At 55.3% G+C, this 20,551-nt stretch overlaps 9 protein-coding genes across 9 annotated transcripts; 2 read left to right on the top strand and 7 right to left on the bottom strand.

Annotated features, from left to right (window-relative positions):
* Positions 1-1,311: 1,311 nt before the first annotated feature.
* BKA78DRAFT_259364 (putative oxalocrotonate tautomerase) lies at positions 1,312-1,884 on the top strand (the record flags this gene model as incomplete). The annotated part of the gene is made up of 2 exons (XM_066885365.1): positions 1,312-1,590; positions 1,708-1,884. 2 exons carry the CDS (start codon positions 1,312-1,314, stop codon positions 1,882-1,884), a joined length of 456 nt encoding a protein of 151 aa, XP_066738795.1.
* Positions 1,885-2,062: 178 nt separating this feature from the next.
* BKA78DRAFT_300554 (uncharacterized protein) lies at positions 2,063-4,840 on the bottom strand (the record flags this gene model as incomplete). The annotated part of the gene is made up of 4 exons (XM_066887221.1): positions 2,063-3,751; positions 3,796-3,981; positions 4,031-4,646; positions 4,668-4,840. The coding sequence occupies 4 exons, from the start codon at positions 4,838-4,840 to the stop codon at positions 2,063-2,065; spliced, it is 2,664 nt and encodes an 887-aa protein (XP_066738794.1).
* On the bottom strand, positions 4,627-5,756 carry BKA78DRAFT_63472 (uncharacterized protein). Its single transcript, XM_066893503.1, has one exon. The coding sequence runs from the start codon at positions 5,543-5,545 to the stop codon at positions 4,898-4,900; it is 648 nt and encodes a 215-aa protein (XP_066738793.1). The 5' UTR covers positions 5,546-5,756; the 3' UTR covers positions 4,627-4,897.
* A 533-nt stretch (positions 5,757-6,289) lies between these two features.
* Positions 6,290-8,222, bottom strand: BKA78DRAFT_328376 (uncharacterized protein). The gene is made up of 3 exons (XM_066889589.1): positions 7,935-8,222; positions 7,140-7,886; positions 6,290-7,090 (listed from the first exon to the last, which is right to left on the bottom strand). The coding sequence occupies exons 1-3, from the start codon at positions 8,178-8,180 to the stop codon at positions 6,452-6,454; spliced, it is 1,632 nt and encodes a 543-aa protein (XP_066738792.1). The 5' UTR covers positions 8,181-8,222; the 3' UTR covers positions 6,290-6,451.
* A 22-nt stretch (positions 8,223-8,244) lies between these two features.
* Positions 8,245-10,199, top strand: BKA78DRAFT_63411 (HotDog domain-containing protein). Its single transcript, XM_066893502.1, has 5 exons — positions 8,245-8,696; positions 8,746-8,810; positions 8,863-9,159; positions 9,206-9,387; positions 9,442-10,199. Exons 1-5 carry the CDS (start codon positions 8,394-8,396, stop codon positions 10,038-10,040), a joined length of 1,446 nt encoding a protein of 481 aa, XP_066738791.1. The 5' UTR covers positions 8,245-8,393; the 3' UTR covers positions 10,041-10,199.
* On the bottom strand, positions 10,178-11,440 carry BKA78DRAFT_363634 (uncharacterized protein). The gene has a single exon (XM_066892494.1). It carries the CDS (start codon positions 11,151-11,153, stop codon positions 10,359-10,361), a length of 795 nt encoding a protein of 264 aa, XP_066738790.1. The 5' UTR covers positions 11,154-11,440; the 3' UTR covers positions 10,178-10,358.
* On the bottom strand, positions 11,216-11,440 carry BKA78DRAFT_259419 (uncharacterized protein; the record flags this gene model as incomplete). The annotated part of the gene is made up of 1 exon (XM_066885372.1): positions 11,216-11,440. One exon carries the CDS (start codon positions 11,438-11,440, stop codon positions 11,216-11,218), a length of 225 nt encoding a protein of 74 aa, XP_066738789.1.
* Positions 11,441-14,941: 3,501 nt separating this feature from the next.
* On the bottom strand, positions 14,942-16,767 carry BKA78DRAFT_63278 (mitochondrial carrier domain-containing protein). The gene is made up of 7 exons (XM_066893500.1): positions 16,313-16,767; positions 16,225-16,259; positions 16,097-16,176; positions 15,828-16,046; positions 15,596-15,778; positions 15,288-15,545; positions 14,942-15,141 (listed from the first exon to the last, which is right to left on the bottom strand). The coding sequence occupies exons 1-7, from the start codon at positions 16,469-16,471 to the stop codon at positions 15,011-15,013; spliced, it is 1,065 nt and encodes a 354-aa protein (XP_066738788.1). The 5' UTR covers positions 16,472-16,767; the 3' UTR covers positions 14,942-15,010.
* Positions 16,768-16,998: 231 nt separating this feature from the next.
* On the bottom strand, positions 16,999-18,797 carry BKA78DRAFT_63319 (uncharacterized protein). Its single transcript, XM_066893501.1, has 3 exons — positions 18,326-18,797; positions 17,964-18,250; positions 16,999-17,891 (listed from the first exon to the last, which is right to left on the bottom strand). The coding sequence occupies exons 1-3, from the start codon at positions 18,625-18,627 to the stop codon at positions 17,095-17,097; spliced, it is 1,386 nt and encodes a 461-aa protein (XP_066738787.1). The 5' UTR covers positions 18,628-18,797; the 3' UTR covers positions 16,999-17,094.
* Positions 18,798-20,551: the final 1,754 nt, after the last annotated feature.

Raw genomic sequence — 20,551 nt, 5'->3', positions numbered from 1 at the left:
AGCACAATGGGGTCCAAAAGATGGCAACTCCAAGGCGGGGTACGCCCCTTGTAGCAATTCTTTAAATAGCTCAGAAATCTGAATCTTTCGGGAGCAAATTATCTGATCGCTTCCTGTATACATCTGTCTTGACTTCAAAATTCAGGCATGTGAGATTACATTGCCAAACGACTGCGATTGAAAACACGACGACAGGAAGCATCCACCGCCCAGGAGTTGGCATTTTCTTTCGCGATCTACTTTGCATAAAAACACATGGAGACGCCGCAACTACGTTTTTGATGCACGCACACCCGCCGTGAAGTCCAAAGAGTGGTCAACTATTAGCAGGTGTAGAGGCAATGAATGGGGTTTGAAAAAGGTTGTTGGTTGGTTGATCGAGCAGAGGTGCCTGCGGGCGTGCCATACGGGCAGCCAAATGGCCAAGCGAGGTGACTACTCCACCAGGGGGGCAGTTCAAAACCAGGTCGTGATTTCAAAACCAAAAATTCAAGTCATTGACCTGTCCAGACTCCTGGACCGAGCTCTTTCATCCGCCTCTTTCCCATCGCACAGACTAGAAAGCTGCAGGCTACTGCAATTGTTGTCCAAGATGCTTATCAGCAAGCCATGATGCTGTCCAGCTTCAATTCAGAAATTGAGGAAAGAACTGTCATAAGTGCATTTCCAACTTTTGAGTGCGAAGACATAGATGCATCATCGGCTTCAATGCCCTCAAATATGGTGTCTTTGCTAGTGTCTTACAATTTTCAATTTTGCCTGTTCATGAATGCTCGCGCCCTGCCTTGGACGTCCAACATCATAAAAGGGCTGATTACTATTCGATTGAGGAGCACTCTGAAGACACTACGTCGTACTGGCGCTCGCACGTGGATGGAACCTCCGAATCCCTCAACCCGCTGTCCTCAACCCGTGCTCTGACGACACGAATTTTCAACCGACACGCTCTCCTCTAGCCAAAAACATTCTGCGCGTACCTAGTTGTGTATGTTGTTTGTTCATTAATCACGCCGCAACCCGTCTCGCATGGAAGGATGCCGACGTCCCATCCATCCCCTGATTACTGAACATCAAGTGCCGGCGCATACACATGCAACCAGAGTTTGTATCGGCGTAGAACAACGCTAGAAGGATTATGGAGAGGAGCACAGCCCTCAAAAAAGTATAAAGACGCCGCGACGACGCAGGGCAAATGCAAACGCAAACAAGCCTCCAACCCAATCACGCCGCATCCGCTCTCCCGCCCCTTAGACCCCAGACCGCAGATCCACCACCCAAAATCTTCGCCCATCAAAGCAAGAAGAAGCAATAATGCCGCGCTGGGACATCTACTACGCGCCCTCGACCGGCGCTCTGGCCACGCCGGCGGCCCGCCAGGCGCTGGCGCGCGCCATCACGTCCATCTACACAGGCGCTGGGCTGCCCGCCTTCTACGTCGTCGTCATGTACCACGCGCTGGAGGCTTCTGAATTCTTCGTTGGTGGCGAGCCCAATGATGGCGCTACCAAGAAGCCCTTTGTGCGGTTGACGTACGAGCATACGGCGAGGAACTTCCAGAGCAAGGAGGTCAAGATGCGGTTTTTGGCCAAGGTACGTCTCCATGCGACTTCTGCCGCTCGGTTGCTGGACCAAGGCGGTCGGCGTGGAGTCCGATCCATTGAGGGAGGAATTTAGGGACAGAAGACTCCTTGTGTTGACGAAGAATAGCTCGACGAGGTCATCAAGCCGCATCTCCTGGATCAGGGGCTGGATTATGAGTACAGCGGCGCCGACTTTGATCGCGATTTGTGGCGCATCAACAGCATCGAACCGCCGCAAGAGGGCACGAGAGCATTCGAGGTGTGGAAGAGGGAGAACAGGGCCGTGCCATTGGAGAAGCTATAAGAATGCGGTTCCGGTCGGACGGGATGCCATTGAGATGGATGGACAGAAAGGAAGTAGTATGTACAAGTGCCTGCTTAATTGATACATGAGATTACGCCAGTGCCCTTGACTAGTGGATAATCGTACCTTGTCAATCGAGTGCCACCGCAACGACTCACACTTCGCCGGTCAGTCGACCTCACGACCGCCTCCACTGCGCACTCGTCAACTCAAACAGCTCATCCACAAACGTGTCCTCCTCCTGATATCCCTGGCCGGCCTCAGACCGTATGCCCAGGTCACTAAACTCCATGACGCTGTCTTCCTTCTTTTGCCCCGCGTCGATGCGGATGTCCTGGCTCACCATGATGCCTCCAAGCCCAATGCGGTCTCGCGAGCTCTCCACGCTGCGCTTCAGCATGTCGTCCATGCTGACGAGCTCGCGCTCGCTGGCCGAGTCGGGAAGAATCGTGCTGTCGCGGCGGCTGCCGCTCTGCTTTTGAGTGTGGTGATGGCTGTGTGCGACGGCGGAGAGCCACGATTTGATGGCGTGCCGCGATTGATTGTGGGGGACGGGTGCGTTGCCGATTATTCCGTCGGTAGATGGATGTGACGGCGTGGTGCGGCCTGTCAGTGACTTTTGCATTCGGTTACTCATCGAGGCTACCCTTTGCAGTCCCTTTTTGCTACGGACATCGCGGAGGTGGTGCTGGTGCTGAAGGCGGATATCGCTAAACTCGCGATGGATGCTGTGGGCGAGGACGGAGTGGTCCGCCGACCCACGATGAATGTGCTGCCGGCAGCGGAAAAACGAAAGAGGGGTGTATGCCAGGGCGGGCGAGCGGTTGGACGACATGTGGACGTCGGGTATGATGCAAAAGGCGAAAAGAGTTGCTGGTCGTGATGTGCCGGCGGCGGAATCGCGAAGGGGTCGCGCAGAAAAGAGCGCCTGGCGGAAAAAGTACTCAGGTACAGCGGCTTGCAGGTCTTTCATTCCCTGCTGAAATGTGGCAGCAAAGTCTGCCTCCTCGTCCGTCCAAATCCTTTCCGTCTTTTGCGTTCGGAGACCACTGCTGATGATTCGAGAGCATTCGGCTACAGAGAGGTTGTCAAGGCGCCGCAGAAAGTCGTACATAGCGTCCGTTGGGGGCTTCTCTGACAGGTTGACTTTTGGGAGGTGGTACGGCTCGTTTCGGGGGACAAGAACGTCCCAGTGTGATGACAACGGCTTCAAGGCAGGTCGGAGGGCGAAGAATGCGAGCCAGGTTCCAGCATTTGGCAGTCCGTCGCAGCGGTTGGTATAGTCCCTCAAGCGCCCAACGGCTTCAGTCAGCTCTCTCCTCCGCACTTGCATGTTTTTCGAAATAATGTCTCCAACTTGATCCAGTGTCGCCCATCGGAATCCTTGAGAGATTAGCGCGGCACAATCCTCTTTCTGCAACTGACGCGTAACAATCAGCAACTGGCCTCTACCGAAAAGTGGCGGAGGTGCGGTGGAGAGGGCCGCCTCAATGTCGTCTTTGCTGGCTCGTGTTGCACATCTTGCCTGTATTTCTGCAGTGCCAGTCATGAGGATTTCGTCCCACAATGTTCCCAGGCTTTGAATCTTGGTCCCCATCGCCGACGCCAATTCGGATGCGGCCACGCAAAAGTGCTCCCGGAAAATGATTGAGTAGTCGATTTCAGGAGCAGGGCCATCGTTAGGTGTGATTGGCGATGGCGACGGCTTACCGCGACTGCCAGGGGTAGAAACATCGCGCAAGCTTCCCACCGCACGGAGATGTTGGCGCATGGTACTGATCAGGTCTGAAACACAGTCCCAGTTGTAGGTCACGCGAAAGATCCATTGGAAGACAGGGTGAGCCACGTTGAATTCGTCGTTGAAAGACTGGAAGAGTCAGGATGCGATCCGGACAATGGGGACCGACTCACCCTTTGGTTGTATCTCCTGGTAATCTTTTGACAAGGCAAGATACCTTCTTGGGTGACGAGAATCTTCCCGTCCGGATCAAACGTTGCAGATGCAAGGACGACGTGTTGCGCCCTGTCGGCAAGATGTCGTTTCCGTCTGGACGTCAACCACATCATGAGGAAGCAAACAAGCAGCGCCACAACACACTTTGCTATTAGCGAAGGCCGCATCGAGCAAAACAGATATTAGACCTACCAAAGCAATTGCCACAATTGTGTTGTTGTTCCTTGCGCTCTCAGCACCAGTATAGTATTGCTTCAGGGTATATCGTGTCCCAGCTGCGGCGGTCCAATGCATGCCTGTGACAGCAACAGCCAAAATCGCTGCCACGGGCAAGCGTCGAGGTAGACTGTTGATCCAATGTTCCTTTTGATGGAAAAATAGCGTGATGGCAACATAGCAGGCAAACGTGGCAATAAGAGCCGCGCCAATAATGTGCCGGGGGTCGTTGTAGAGGTGGTAGGTGGTGGTTCCAAAGTTTCCTATGTAGTGCATGCCCACAATAGCAAGACCAGCAAAGATGCCAGTGATGCCCAGCGAAAGGTAGAGGCTGCGTTTGGTGCGATTGTAGCGATCTGCAAAGGCGAATCCGACAAAGAGGAAGATGACTGGCAGAAAGACGGAGATGGCTGTAAAGGCAGGAGAGTAGTAGAGTTGGATCTCCTTTTTGCCGTCGCCGAGTTCAATGGCCCTGTTGCCAACGAAATGCATGCACCAGATTCCAACAACTCCAAAGGAAACCGAGCAAGCGCCCAGTTGAAGCCTGAGCCCGATTAGCTGAAGTGATCGGGACCCTGAAAATTGGGACAGGCTGATCGTAAGAGATGCCTACCAGTTGCGCCAGCCATGACCAGACTTTCGACGGTGGAGCAGTTCAACAGTTGCGACAGCGCCAACAAAGCTCACAAGGTAAGATGCTACGATGATCCCAGGGTCGCAGTGGAAGGGAACGCGCTGTCCGATGTGGTACGTGGTCGTTATACCAGGAGGTCTTGAGGTGGCCATGATGCCTCCTCGTGTGGCCGCCGTGGATAGGGGAATCTGTGAGATTTCCGAGCGAAGTTAGTCCATCCGGTGGAAGTGATGTTGCTGTCCCGTGCAGTTGAAGTCGTGGTGCCGGCGCCCAGGCTGTAGAAAGTTGCGGATCTCCCTCTTTCGCTGCGCTCGTGTCGCCCAGCGATGCGTTATATCACAGAAGACCTGTCCTGATTCCCGCACTCCAGCTCTTTTTGTCGTGTAACTCGGTCGACCCTTCTGGAAAACAATCCGACAGCGCCTCCAACAACAAAGGGTCCTTGTCAATGCTCGCGTGACAACAAGACAGGTGCGCCTCCAAGCCAGCAAATGCGAATCCGATGCACTTGGCGGCAGGAATACGGCCAGAGATGCTGATGTTGACAATCCAAACAGTCCAGGCTGAACACCTTGAAATGCAAAAAGAGGCAAGCACAAGGAAAGAGGCGGCATCAAATGAATTAAATCTGGAACGTGTCGTACAGAAGGATTCCGGTGGAGAACTGGGGTAGACGGGACGAGATCCAGGCGCACCACCGTGCTGTGCCTCTCGTGGTATTCTTGCGTTATCGTCTCTTGTGCAACCACGACGGGACCGATTCCAGCTCGACCGAATGCGAGAAGCGAATCGCAAACTGTCAATCCAAAAGAAAAAGAAATCCAAGGTACTTTTTGCGCGTGACGACAAGCAGTCATATCACAGGTGTCTGCGGAGGTTTTGCCTTGGCCGTCCTTGCATGGCGTTTGAGCCACGACCTCGCAAGTGCGACCACAAGAAATCGGTGAGCTCCAGCATACAGCTTCCTATGCTAGTCTGGCCAAGGAGCCATGGAAATAAGCGACCGTCTTGAGTGCTCTTGTTTTCGCCGCGACTGGATCGCTGATGGCTGGCGGAGAGAAGTCCTCGATTCAGCGCCGAAGCTGAACCTACAACTAAACATGACCTGATCTTGACGGAGCCCTCCCTGGCCCTGCATCTCTGACCTGCAAAAGAAGCATAATTAGGCATGGAGGCGCCGCTGGCCGCGATGCAGGTGCGCTGGAATGGAAATGGCGCCGTTGATACGGAGAGCACTGGTCGTACAAGGTGTCGCAGACTTGCAGCGGTCTGCAGCAAGATGCCACCGCAATTTGGTCCCAGGCTTCGACCCACGCTCTGACGAAAAAGAAATGGGAATCGTTAAAGGCTCAAGACCACGTTGCGAAAGGTCGAAAAAAGGCCATGACCTAATCTCGCCTTGCCCCACAGTCTGAGCCCGGAAATGCGCGCGGGGCCAAAGACCATCTCCAGGATTCTGCTGATCTGGTGCTTAATCTGACGCGCATCTTCGGCTGCAGCCGATATTGTGATGCGGACAGAACGCGCGCTGTTCAGTGCGTCGACTTGTATAATCCCTGTCAAATCCAAAATCAGCCCACTGAGTCCATCTTGCATGACTTTCCGCTACTTTTAGATGTTGCTTGTGACGCGTGTGATCCGCCGTCTTTGATGGATGACTATAATGCTATAGATGAGTTATCCGTACACAGGCCTCGCCGTTAGTTGCCGTCTGTTGCAATTCTTGAAAGACAGAAAATGTCAATCAGCAAAAATGCGTCTGGTCAAAAAGAGTCCCCAAGTTCTTCATGCTCGAACATATCATCAAAGTCGGAGGGCCAGTCCTGCAGCATTCCAGAGAAATTGGTCTCGTGCTCAACTGTAGCAAAAGTGGCCTGCAAAGGCATGAACCTGGCGTATGCAGAGTCGACGATCACATCGTCTGAGAAGTCTGGCTCATGCAAGAGGTCAAATTCATCATCCTCGCTGTCAGTCTCAACCCCCAAAAAGGCGTCATCCTCGAGATCCATGTATTCATCCATATCTTCAAACCCATAGTCCTCGTCTTCGTTGCCGGCGACTATTTCATGTGAATCGGCCCAGAGTTCTTGCAGCAAGTCGTCGTCGTCTTGGGTCAAGGCAGCTGCATCTTTGGAATGATTACTTTCCAACGGCCAAAGTCGTCTTGCAGCTCCTGGATCGTACAGCTCCCGCTGCACAAGGTTCCATATGTTGACAGACATCGAGTCGTACAGGGAACTTCGACATGATGGAGTCGCATCACCTGTTGAGAGACCTGTATAAGAGGTGTTGTGCAGCCTGGCGAGTTTCTCCCTCAGAACAGAAGACCTTGCATTCATCAACAGAGGACCTGACAATGTGTGTGAAATGGTCGACACGAATGGTGCGCGCTCAGATATAGTCTGCATCTTTTTAGCATGGCAGTTGGCCCACTCCTGTCAATCTTCAAACCTTGAGGAAACCTGGACTCCACAGTGCTGGTGCGATGCTTGCCAGCTTCATCTTCATATTGTCCGACTTGACCTTGACACCGCCTTTTTGCTTTGGTGCCTTGTCACAAATCGAATAGTAGAGTGCAATGTTGACGAGACTTGCGATGGTTCCTGTGGACAAGGCTCCAATGTTTTGCGCAACGCCTTCTCCTTGGCATTCCATTGAAATGCCGCTGTCGACTCGCACAGCCTTGGAAGTTTGCACATTTCGATCACATCCGCCGGATTCAACAGGATCCACGATCATGCATTCCTCCGGCAAGTCCAAAATCATCGAGTCGTTATCCGACACCAATTCGAACTCGAGCTCTGCTTCGTCAGGGCTGTCCATGCAGGTGTAGTCTTCAAAGTCGGCGTCAGACGTCCCATCCAAGTTGTTGACTTGGCTATGGCCATGTCCAGTCGGTCCTGTAGAGTTGTCTCTGCGCGGCTGCGGGTTCTTGGTCCTTCTGATCTTGCGTCGTGGAGAGGCTCGAAGAGGTGAAATGTCGACGTTCAGCTTGACCTGCTCTAGGGAAATTTGGTGGACGCCTTCTGGAGGTTGAATGTCTGCGATGAAAGCTCCCGATGAGATGCGGTGCCGGCTCTTCTCTTGACGTGCATCAACGTCCAAATGTGCCAGGTTGATCCTAATGCTGTTGGATTCTTCTCGAGCATCATGTTGAGGAACGGGTAGTGTTGCTCGGAGCTGCAGATGTTTCCAAAGCTGCAGTTAGGTTAGCATGACATTGGCAAATCATTGGACGCCACTTGCTGCTGCGTCGCAGATGCTGTTTGCAAGTTGATGAGACTGTTCGCAATCCAGAGGTGCTCCGTCCAGGCGTACGTCCAAAGCGAGGTGCAGGCCCTGTCCCCGGCGAACCCAGGCTGATCTTTCTGCCAGAGTTGACGCGAGGTTAGGCGAGCTGGGTGAAGCTGTGATTGTCGTTTCAGAAGTCAGTTGAAGCTTCGCCTTTGGAATGCTCAAGCATAGCTGGCCGAGCTCAAGCGTCTGCGGCATGATGGTGCTCCATGGAAGAATGTTTAAGCAGTGAATTCAGGCTTTGTTGAAGAGAGGAATAGACTTGGATGGCGGGGGAAGTCGGAAGATGTGCTCGCTCCCGTTGTAGCCGAGACAGCGGGGCACGGCCCGATAAGATCGCCATGATTACCTCACCCCTTTGCGGAACCTCTCACTTGTTCTTCTCCTTTACCAAACAAACTATTTTGCATCATGGCCAAATTGCCAGTCTCTTCCCTGAGGCACTTGAGGCTGGGTGCTTCAGCGGTCAAGCCAAGTCGGCTTGTTGGAGCCCAAAAATGCATCAACACGCGCAAATTCAGCAACTCGGCTCCAACATGTACCGACGGCGTCTTCAGGGACCTGACAGAAGCGCGCATTCAGACGCCTTGGATTGAGGCGCTACGCAAGAAGCAGCGCAATGGTGAGGATCCCTCAAAAGCATCTGGGATACCTCAAGTGCCGGCGGATCGCAAGCTCGAGCCCAAGCGCATGTCAGACAGCTACCACCGCGTGGTAAGCTACAGATCATGGGCGTCGTAAAACACAACACTGATTTTGAAAGATTCTGCCGCTGGCACAAGACCCATGGCTCTTGGACACTTATCTCAACTCCTCTGGCCACATCAGGTGTGTGGGCATACCCCGAATGCAACAAACGACAAGGCTGACATGACTCAAGGCTCGGGACCATCTTCATGGACCTTGATGCCCTCTCCGGCGTCATTGCTTATAAGCACACGGGCGAAGAAGTCACGACAGTGACAGCAGCCTGCGACAGAATCACCATCCGCAACCCGCTGACCGAGATTTGCGATCTCGAGTACAGCGGACAGGTGACGTATGCCACGGGCAGGAGCAGCATGGAGATATCGCTGCAAGTCGCCAAGGCGCCGAAGGGGGGAGAAAAGGTGCAAGAAAAGGATGTTCTCATGACTTGCACCTTCACCATGGTCTCGCTTGATCCGGGCACAAAAAAGTAGGTTCCCTGACTTTCCTACTGGGCTCTTGCTGACGTGGGACAGGCCTGTCAACGTCAACCCCCTGCATGTGGAGACGGAGGAAGAGAAGCGACTCTTTGCTCAGGGCGAGGAGAACTCCAAGCGCCGCAAGGAGCTCAAGACCAAGTCTCTGATCAAACACACGCCCAACGACGAAGAGAGCGACATCATCCACGCCATGTGGCAAAAGCAACTGCAATGGCACGGTACGGAATCCCAACCATCAATCCATACCGAACCCCAAACTAACACACCCCTAGACCCCAACGACCCTCTCCGCCGGCCTGCCAACGTGCAACTCATGTCGGCGACGCGCCTGCAGACGGCATCCATCATGCAGCCGCAGTACCGCAACCGGCACCACTTTATGATCTTTGGCGGGTTCCTGCTCAAGCAGACATTCGAGCTGGCGTTTTGCTGCGCGGCGTCGTTTGCGCACACGCGCCCGACGTTCGTCTCGCTCGACCCCAGCACCTTCCAGAACCCCGTGCCCGTCGGCAGCGTGCTGTACATGACGGCGACGGTCGTGTACACGGACCCGGCCGTGGTCGACCCCAACCGTCCGCCGCCATCCTCGGACCAGGAAGCACAGGATCCTAGCGCCAAGAAGAAGCGCACCCGCGTCCAGATCCGCGTCGACTCCAAGGTGCGCAACGTCGAGCACGGCGAGACCAAGCCGACGGGCCAGTTCAACTACACCTTCACCGTCGACGCCGACGTCAAGGTCATGCCCGAGTCGTACACCGAGTTCATGCTGTACATTGACGCGCGCCGCCGCGCGGGCCAGGTGCAGGCGAGCATCGAGGGTCCGGTAGGTGGACGAGTCGATCCCGGGGAGAGGGAGCGCGTCATGGAGTAGATAGGTCGCTGTGAGCAAGAAGAGCCCAGAGCAGAGCCCAGATTCTTTTGCACATGGGACGTGACGATGGTGGTTTCTTCAAGATGTTTGAGAGATAGAAATAGATAGATACCCGTCATTTCAGCGTTCAGGGTGCAGAAAAAGAAGCAAGGCCAAAGAAACCAAAACGACGCCGCGCCGCGCCTCGCTGAAACGCATCCAAGCAGCCAGGTAGTCGTCTACATACCATGCCCATCTGTCTGTCTGTCTGTCTATTCATCCATCCAATGTCGAAAAACTCCGAGGCAAAGAAGAAAGCGGAATGCGCCAACAGCGCTTCTACGCCTCTAAGCACCGTCTCTTTCTAAAGAAGGCAAAGAGAAAAGGCAGGGCGAGGAAAGGAAAGAAGGGAATCTTGTGCGCAGCATCCATCGCCACTTGGTCGTCCATCATGCCCGCTCCCACACGCACGCCAGGCAAGCCGCACCCTTTCCTTTTGCCTCGCCTCGCCTTGCCCACTCCATTTCCCCCGCTGCATGCGCCCTGCCATGCGGTGGCAAGACGACGGTAAACAGAAGCCGCGCTCCCGGTAAGGTAGGTGTGCGCTCGCGATGGTCCGTCCCAGCGGCGGCAAAGGTGGGGCGGCGCGGTGATCAGGGTCTTTGTTTCGCGCCCCGCCCACCCTCCACCGGGGGCACAACCAAACGGTGGCCCGTCCACTCGTGACTCTTGCCGTCGCCTCGACCTGTCGCGGATATTCGTGGTGGTCTCGTTTTCTTTCGGTGTGGCTCGGGGCCGCCGCGGGTGGGCGGAACACGGACTGCCCGATGCCGTTTTGTGTTGCGCCAGGGCCATGGATGGCCAGGGGAGAGAGGGTTGTTGATAGTGGCGACGGACGAGGACGGGAGTCTCCTGCAGCGGTGTGTGTGGAAAAGGGGCGGCGCGGTTGTTGTTGAGAGCGAGCGAGCGAGCGAGCGAGCCGCGTCGTTGCCGGGCTGTTGGTGTGGTGTCGGAAAAGGAGAAGGAGACGGACAAGGAGAAGAAGAAACCGAACGCTGGCTGGCTGGCTGATAACAATGAAAACCAAGCCATTCTCCACCCAACAAAGAAATCAAACCAACAACAAGACGCCATCAGCACCACACGCAAAAACGCAAAAAAAAAAAAAAAAAACTCAAAACACGATCTCTTTCTCTCTACATCTCGTCCAACTCAAACTCCAGACTGACGTCCTCGGAGCAGTCGTGGCAATAAAAACGGCTGAAGCCGGCGCAGCTGACCTGCATGTTCTTGCACATGTCGATGCTCCAGGCGTCGGCCGAGTAGCCCGACAGCAGCCGGTTGGGGCACGTCTCGATGCTGTCGGCCCAGATGTAGTAGTCGTGGTTGCAGTAGTACCAGCTGTACGTGTAGCTGCACATTTTTGCAATTGGTGAAAAAAAAGGTTCTGGTGGTGGTTGTTGTTGTTGATGATGAAGAAGAAGAAATATTAGATGTTGGAAAATTTAAAGGCGTGGAAAGCGAAGGTAGTGGAGCTGGTGTGCCGGTGGTGGTGGTTAGCGAAAGAGTCGATTGAGGTGCAGAGCAACACAGATAAGAGGAGGAGGAGCTGGGTGCCAAAATATAGACAAACGCACCTTTTTCAAATCAAAGCAGCGATCAACAATTTGGGTCGGGCTGACCACAAAGGAGACCCAAAACAATATCGTTATCTCCGTTGGTGTGCTTGCGGCGTGGCACGCGTATATATAAAAATAATACACCGATTATATCTTTTTGCCTTGCCACGTCGGTTTGGGAGTAGTGGTGGTGGTGGGGGGAGGCGATCTAGCCCGAGCTGGAGTGGTCCGGCCCTGGTTCGAGAAGAGCTCCCTTTCTTTGTGCTGCGGTAGTGTTGCTGGCTACTCAGCCCAACAAGACGGATGGCTCGGCTGCTGAGAAAAAACGCCCTGCCGGTTCCGTGTCACTGGTAGTGGGCGTAGATAACGGGTGCTAGCAGCAGCAACAACGGAAGCGAGGCGCAGGCAAGGAGGAGGAGCAGCAATGAATGAGGAAGCAGACGAAGAATGGAAGCAGGAGAACCCCCGATCAAATGCAGACGCTTGAGAGGGATGGAAGTAGTAGGAGTTGGGCGTCAGGCTTCTCGTTCGGCGTCGAGGCCGTGAGAGTATTTATGTGTCTAGGAGCACCCCCCATGCCCCCATGCACGTTGTTGCCGAACTCGGGCAGCAGGAGACGAGTTGGTGTCTGCGTCTGGGAAAGGTAAGCGTGCGACTTACGCCCGACGTGGAGTTGGCCAGGGTCCATGGACCGGATAAGCCCGTACCACACGCTGGGCTAGACTGGCAGACCCTGCATATCACTTTTTGCATATCCTCCGGGCCAAAAGGAAGACAGCGCGTATCATCACTCAGCTTCAAAAGCCAATTGATGTCTCGGGCTGATCCGGGATGCTTGCCGGCGGCCGTGAGAGCGAGCCCTGAGGACGGGACCGTCGTCGCCGTGCTTCCCCGAACTGCCGCGCTGGAATGAGGCTGACAATGGAAACGGATGTGCCCTGGTTCCATTCGCTCCTTTCAACTGCCTGCAATGCATGCTTCTCTGCAGACAGGCATCCGAATCCTCAACACCTGCACCGAGAAGCTGGCCTGCAAGTCTTCATCTCAACCACCTCCCTTTTTCTTCCTCCGTGTGCCTAGGCATGCAGTTATCTACCTAGGTACTTTTGTAGGTTCCCTCAAAACTGCCGCCATATCAGATCACACACAAGCGCGAAACGCCTCGCACCGACGCAGCGCCGCCGCCGCCCGAGTGACCAAGCGCAGGCGCGGTCAACGGTCCAGCTGCAAGCACAAGCTGCATCCCATCTCCAGCGCGGCCAAAACACCCGTCCGGGCCGTCCTCTTCCCCCGACGCCTTGTCCCTCCCGTTGGTCCAGTCCTATCACACCTCCTCTCTGTGTCTCTTCAGGCGCGTCGTGGCCTTGGCCGAGTCCCTCCCGTCGTACTACGTCGCCAAACCAAACCGCCAAGTCACCGCCAAACTTGCCCCTTTTGTCGCTACATACCTAACACAGACGCTTGCTTTGCCGCCCTCCTCAACACCGACCCGGACCACGATTCCATTTTTCCGCGTCTCCAATTCGAGACCGGACCGAACCGGCTGGCTGGCTGGCTGGCTGCAACTGCTGATGAATTGCTGCTGACGCCGTAAGCGCATGCGCGGCGCCCGCTCATCTCGTAGAATCGAAGAAGGGTCCTCGCTTCTTGACTTCCTTCGTCGCCTCACGATGCACCTCAGCACCACTCTATTCAAGTAGTCGGGAAATGGCCACGAGCCAGAACATGACCGCAGAGAAGAAAAAAAAAAAAAAAAAAAAACTGCTGGACACGTTATCAAAACCAGCAGACAACACAAACGACCGACTCTCCTCCCGCTCCCGCCCTCTCGTCCCGGTGGTCCACCACCCATCCAATCCCATACATATCCACCCGCAAAAGTCCGGGGTCAAGCAGCCCGCACCCAAAACAAGTGGAGCCAGCGTGCGATAAGAGCACAACGCACCCACCCACCGCGCCGCAGCACGCGCACGATGCGCTCGCTGCACGGCCGGCCGCCGCGCCACTGCGCTCTCTGCTCTCTGCACTCTCTCTGCACCACTGGCGGGTGGACGGGCGTGGTTCACGGATGGCTGGAATGAGTACGTACTTACACGACAGACGGTGAGCTCGGTGTGCTGCTGATGACTGCGGAAATTTACTTTGTGGGCCGAGCTTCATCAGCTGAAAGTCCTGGTAGGAGAGGAGAGTTCCGTGGTAACCTGCCTACATGTACTGTTCGATGTAAGTACTGTAATATTAGGTGGGCACCTCAGCTCGCCGTCCCCATCCATCCATCCATCTAACCAAACCCAAACACCCACCACCACAACCGGGCAGCCAGGCCGCCTGTTTCAAGCACGCGACAGTACTGAACATGTAGAAAACAGTGCCTACGATGCAGCAGATGCGAAGGCGACGACGCGATGACTTGCTTGCTTGCTTGCTTCCAATGTGTACATGCAGTACCGCTGCGTGAATGTGGAGCAGAGAAAGGCCGACATGGAGAGGAAGGGGAATGGAGTGGAGTGGGTCAGCAAACAGGAACAAGGCGCAAAAACATCACGAAAGAAACGAAATATAGTGGGGCGTCAAGCACAGCTCGTCCTTGGATGGACAGACATCATCTCTCAACATCGTGAGCCGCTGCATCTGTCGACAGTCGACGGGAATATATATATATATATATTATTCCACGAGATAAGCCGGGCCTACCTACCAAGCCGATGTAGCCAGTCCACACTCCACCTTCCACCTAGTACCAACTTCGCCCCCCTAACCACATCAAGATGCACACCATCCACGATGTGTCGTCGTCGTCCGCATACATGGCTAGTAGCAGGCTCGCTGAATGTTTGACCGACTGGCTGGCTGCGTATTCCGTTCCGTCTCCCGCTGCCACCAAGCAACAACTCCACCACAACACAAGCCAGTCTCCCCGCCGCCGCCGCCGGCGTCGTCAATGAAGATGCAAGACCTGTCATTCGGTTCCGTTTCGCTGTTCTTTTGCACCACGCGCTCGAAACACCGTGTCGTTGTCCCAGCCATTTCATCCATGTGCGCGCGTCTCAATGTGCTGATAAAGTTCCTTCATGTTGTGAGCCGAGAAAAGTTGGAAAGAGGAGAGAGAATAGGAAAAAGAGGTGAGCAGCACGCGACTGTCGTGCCGTGCCATGGCGATGACGCTGCTGCTGCTGCTGCTCTGCCCTCCGTTGGTTACTGTACAGAGAGGAGATGTGAGAGGGGTGTGTGCTAGCTTTTGAAGTCGATGCTCGACAGCTCAGTTGAAGCGATCAGGATAGTCGCAGTCGTAAGCCTGGGCGTTTCTTCATGCCCGATTCGATTTCACACATGCTTACACACGTGACAATATCGAACAATCCTCGTGGACGGTTATGCTCGGCCGTGGGTGCGCAGCAACTCTTCGTCGTACTCGAGGCGGTTGATTCTCTTCTTAGTATACTCAAAGGCCGAGAAGAAGATGGCGTTGACGACGCACGAGCGGCTCATGGACACACCAATACCTGTCAACACAATCCGGGTTAGCAAAGGCCATTCAAGACGCAGCATTGACAAAGCCAAGAGATCTGGTTGGTCGATTTGCTCCCCTAGTGCACTTTGCTAGTGCGCGTGTGGGGTGCAAGGGTGTGCCGTGCCGCCTATGACGTACCCTTGTACATGCGAGGATTGAAGAACTGGATCTTTGGGCGATGCGTTTCGTTCTTGTGCTGTGTGAAGCAGTTGCGCTGGTAGATGGACTTTGCCGTGTCGATGGGGTAGATGCAGGCCCAGCTGACGAGGCCGCAGAGGCCGCCTGCAATCACCACCGCCAGAGGCGAGGTGGGTGAGTTGCCCCGGGCGTTGGCGAGCAGCTGTTTGGAGCTCTCGTACGTGGTAAAGTAGATCCCGGTCCCGATACTATCGCGGACTGCCGTTGACGTCAGCATCGCCTCCTCGTTTGGAACATGCCAAACTCACGCAAATGGTAGTGAACACCAGCGTATAGACCTCCAAAGCCCCTCTGTCTGACAAGATTTTGCGCCGTCCTCAATGTGCCCAGCTCTGCGTAACTAGCGCTGATGGGATTGGGTTTTGCATTGCCTTCTTTGGACTGAGCGAGCACGGAAATCTGAGCGCTCATCTTGGTGAGCTCAAAAGGACCTGCAAATGTCAGTACTTGCATGCAGAAGCCTACGTCATTCAGACATACATGCAATGAATGTAATCACGGCGCCAGCTGTCGCACCGGCAGCGCCAAAGCACGACATGGTCGCAATGTTGGGCATGGCTCCCTTCGTGTTGGCAATGGCAAGCGGCGAGCTGCCCGTAGCCCTCTTCATCCACTCATCGTAGGTGTATTTTGCACGCTGGTAGACCGAAAAGGACACTGTGCGGACGAGTGTGATGCTTGCGAGCGGAGAAAATACACCTGATTGTGTCAGTGAAGCGCGCGAGCAATGTTGGGGTTCGCTCGCTCACCTCGCCAAAAGCCCTTGGTGCCCTCTGTTCGGTACGTGTGTTGAACGCAATCGACGACGCCGGTGAACCTGTTTGAATATCTTGATGGAATCAGAAAAAGTCGCCAATGGAGCATGTTGGAGCCATACGTTTGCATCCGCGTCTTGACCGAGTCCAACGGATACTGTAGCAGCGTTAGAATGGCCCGTCGCCGTTTGCTGAGCGGGCTCGACTCACCGCCGTGACCGTCGACAGCAGGCTGCTCGAGCTGGCCGCAATCTCGGTCCTGTACTTCTTGCAGAGCTTGGTGTATTCGTGCCTCAAAACCACAGAGTCGGGGACGGGGTGTTGCGGCGCCGCAACGGCAGCGCCTCCGTCTTTCGCGCTCGAGGGCATGCTGGCTATCGCTAGCGTTTGAAGACCAAGAGCGGTCTTCAAGGCAATCGCGACTTAGCCAGCAGCCTATCCAGGTCCATCAGCTTGCCCCAGCAGAGTCGAGGTTGGCGGAGCGGTCGGCTGGGGTGGTTGAAAATTGGTGGGTGTGTTCAGGAATCGGGCAGGTCAAGGGTTGAAGCTGCGGGGTCGTTCGCGTAGAGCTTGTGTGGCGAATAGACGTGCAGACGCCTCGGACTCTGGGCGCGTCGCGTGGTTGGCAGACGACTGAGTGTGGGAGCGAGGGACTGTGACCAGGTCTAGGGACAAGCCAGTCGTCAGGCTTCGATGGTTGACGTTGTGTTTGACAAAGCTCGCCGGGCGGTTATGATGTGCCCTCGTGGGGAAGCCCTCTCCGCTGATCGACACGACTGCTAGCGCTTCACTCGTCGACATCCTCACCTCTCACATCACTCCATCTCTCTCACTCCTCCTCCTCGAGTAGGCCCGATGTCAGTCGACCTGATCTGACATCCTTGCCCTCTTGTGCGACGCTAGGTCAATTATCCACCTTATTTCGCTCCCTTTTGCGGCCCGCCTCGACCTCGCACATGTCATGACCATCGTTCCATTCACAGACACTCTATTTACAACACTATCATGGCCACTCCGCTCGCCAGTCCCGCTACGATCCATATCCAGCCCCAGACCGCGGCATTCGCGGCTGCACTGGGCGCCTCCTTTGCGACTGCGCTGGCCGAAGCGGTTCCTGGCCCGGTATATGTACAGCTGCTGCCACACCCGTAACCACTGGGACAGCATCCTCCTCCCTGGTTTGCCGGACAGCTCGACCATCCATTGGCGCAATTCCCCGTCGTTGAAGCGAAGCTGACGCCCGACTCACCAGCTATCGTCACCGAATTGCCATCCACCACCGTGATGCTTGCTGAAGCGGGGCATGACGTTGAGTGACAATCGCGGCCCACTCTACAGCAGCCTCCTTGATAAAATGCAGAGCAAACATAAAATCCAGTGGGACAGCCGTTGAGACTTTCTGAGCTCCTGCCCGTCGTAGCAGACAACGAACCCGTCGATTCATCGCTACCACTTGTTGGGCGAAACGGCGCGACAGCGCTGGCGGTGCTCGAGGCAGCGTTGGTTGACGTCGCCGGGCAGTCTGCGGAACCGCATGCGCGATCCGTGGGACAACAGCCACCGCCCAAACTTGCGGGGCACGTCTGAAAGCCAGCGCTGCATGTGAGCTCTCCCTGAGCATTGGTCGAAGTGAATTTCGAAGTTGGTGCAGGAGATGAGGTTTGGCTCGTCGCTGTCGTTATCGACGATGTCCTGCGAGAAGCTTGGCCGGTCGCCGTGTTGGACACGGTTGACGTCTTGGTCGTGCCCTTTTCGGTGATGATGGTCGTACTGATTACAGCCTTGACACCTACCACGAGTCAGTCCAGGATACGAGGGGCCACAAAGCTTGGCTGAAGAATGGCATCAGGTGCAGACTTACATCCTACGCCCGAGCACGTGTAGCCCGGGATACAACAACCACCATTTGAGCTATCGGGGCAGCTCGAGTATCCCGCCGAAGTGTCGCAGTTGGCAACATTTCCTGCGCAGCTACTGCCATCAGGACAGCACCCCACATCTCCATTTCCCGTATCTTGTACAATGACGCAAGTCTCTCCTGTACCGCAGCAAGAGTCGGCGCGGTCAATGCTGGTGCAGGCAGACGTTCCGGTGGGACATTGAAAGTCGCGCCTTTGAACCGCGCCATGCTCGCCGTATGGAAAAAATCTGGGCAAGTTCCAGTGCCGGCTCTGGTAATCCGCATGCTTCAACACAGGCTGGAGCAGAGTCGCATTGACGTACTCGTCATCCCCGAGTGTGACTTGGCTGGCCGCGTCCACAATGGCTCCTGCTCCGGCAAACTCCCAGTAGTCAAAGTAAAACTTTTGGCCGGGGTCGTCGCTCATTTTGCGCACCACGTGTGGTACCTCGACGGCCATGCGCGCCTTGATTGCAGCATCGCGCTTGACAATGGCTTCTTGCTCCGGCCAGTACTTTTCATGTCGAGGTAAATTGTACGGCCATTCCGGCTCCGCTTCTGTCAGGCTAGCCGAGGCGACGACGAGTAGCAGACATGACGGTAGCGAGAGAAGACGACTCGGCATGGAGACGGCGCTTCTGTTGATCCCAGGCAGGCCAGTGTTGAGCGACCCGGAGAGCACGAGCAGAGGACGCAGGGAGAAGGGCGGACAGAGTCCAATTCGGCAGGTAGGAATATGTAGATATGTACAAGTTGGGTGATGTCAAGGGACTAGGACAGGGAAGGGACAAGCAAACAAAAGACTATTTCTTTCGGTAGTCCGACCGTTAATATCGGGCAGGGTTGCTGCGGTGCCCTGCACGGCGAGATGGCTGGAAGGCAGCGTGGCGTGGGCGTAGCGCTTCCTGGTTTCTTTTATTCGAGAGGTTGGGCTGGGCGACGACGAGGCTGCTGACCGCCTCATCTCACGGCGGTGCCTGTCGCTGACATGACTTGCGGGCTGCGCGTCGGAACGCCTCTGAGTGGTTGCGTCGTTTGTGCCCGATTCCGCAGACGTGTGACGGGATAGCTTGGTGGACGGCAGACATTGGCCTGAGTGTGGAAACGAGACGAGTTATGTGTTGGAGCGAGGATCTGGCAGCGAACTGGTGCCAGTCGACGACGCGGGCGGGAGCGGAGAAACGGGTGCACGGGCCTCTCCCGCTGCCCAAAACAGGGTTTCCCTGGACGACCAAGCAAACGACAAAGATAGATTCGCATGTCCTATCTCGAGGGCTTCTGATTCGCCGCGGCTTTGGTCCCATCTGGGCGAGAGAATCTGTCCGGCCTGGGAATTCAAAGACTCTATCCCATCCGAGGGCCTGATGATCCCATTATTTGCTGACGCGGAGAAGGAAATAGAAAGAAAGCAAAATCGAAAGGTTACAGCATTGCCTCTTCCACATGTGACAACGAGAAACCACGTAGAGCTGATGTTTCAGTCCAAGGCTTTGGTCCAACGTCGGAGCATATCCAACGCTGCCGCATGTCCATCAAAGGATACAGGTTCCTTGCAATTGGCACTCTCAGCTTTCGAGTCGTGGTTCTTATCCACACAAGGGCGCTTGGGTGGCACGTCTTCTCCTGACTCCGACGATATAGCCCGACGTTTTCTTGGTGATGGCCCATTCCCATCACCAGGATGCAGCAATGACGAATCTGGTGGAGTTGCAGCTGGTTTTCCGTTCGCAGAGTCTGTAACCGGATCAATTTCGATTGAAGGTGTTGACTTCTTGACAATCATACTCGTGGGTTTGCCCGTAGACGCCTCGATGCTGGCGCTGGGATTCTTTCTCTTTCGTGCGGCGGGAGGCGAAGATGAGGAAGGCGAACTGGCCGAGTAGGCGGGCGACTGGTAACTCTTGGCGCTTCCTGCTGGCTTCTTGACAATCGTCTTTGTGATCTTGCTCGTTGCGGCCTCGATGCTGTTGGTGGGGCTCTTTCTCCTTCGCGAGGCGGGGGGCGAGCTAACGTCTGACGACGAGGCAGACTGCTTGATGGCATAAGGCTGGACCGAGGTGGAAGGCGGGCTGACCGAGTAGGCGGGCGACTGGTAAGGGTCAAGCTCGTGGTCATGGAGGTGCATTCCGTGTTGCATCGCATGGGGCGGGTGCATTGGGAAAGGAGGAATCTCTTCCAAACTGCCAAAAGAGTGGGCCGATTGCGGGACGTCTGAGCCGGTGCGAATGTGCAGCGTCTGGATGGGGTTGAAGACGGTAGCGCTATGAGAGTCGCTGTACGAGTCGTAGATATGGCGGTTATTGGGCTGGTGGAAGTCGACCGTGCTCCATCCATTGTCACTGGCTGGTAAAGATCGCGCCTCAAGGTCATTCTCTGCAGGCGTGTTTCCAGCAACGCTTGCAGATGACACCAGCTCGTCAAGGTTCATGGGGTGGTCCATGAGCTCCTGCTGAAATTCGCTCATGCGTGGAAAGGCCATGGGGGCGGGCATGGGGTTCTCCATGGGATGATTATCTCCATCAGAGCAAAAGGCAAGTTCGACTTGATCT

The sequence above is a fragment of the Phyllosticta capitalensis genome (genome assembly GCF_038381095.1).
Source record: "Phyllosticta capitalensis strain CBS 128856 chromosome Unknown BKA78scaffold_13, whole genome shotgun sequence".
NCBI lineage: Eukaryota > Fungi > Ascomycota > Dothideomycetes > Botryosphaeriales > Phyllostictaceae > Phyllosticta > Phyllosticta capitalensis.
This window is presented reverse-complemented; position numbering and strand designations above follow the sequence as displayed.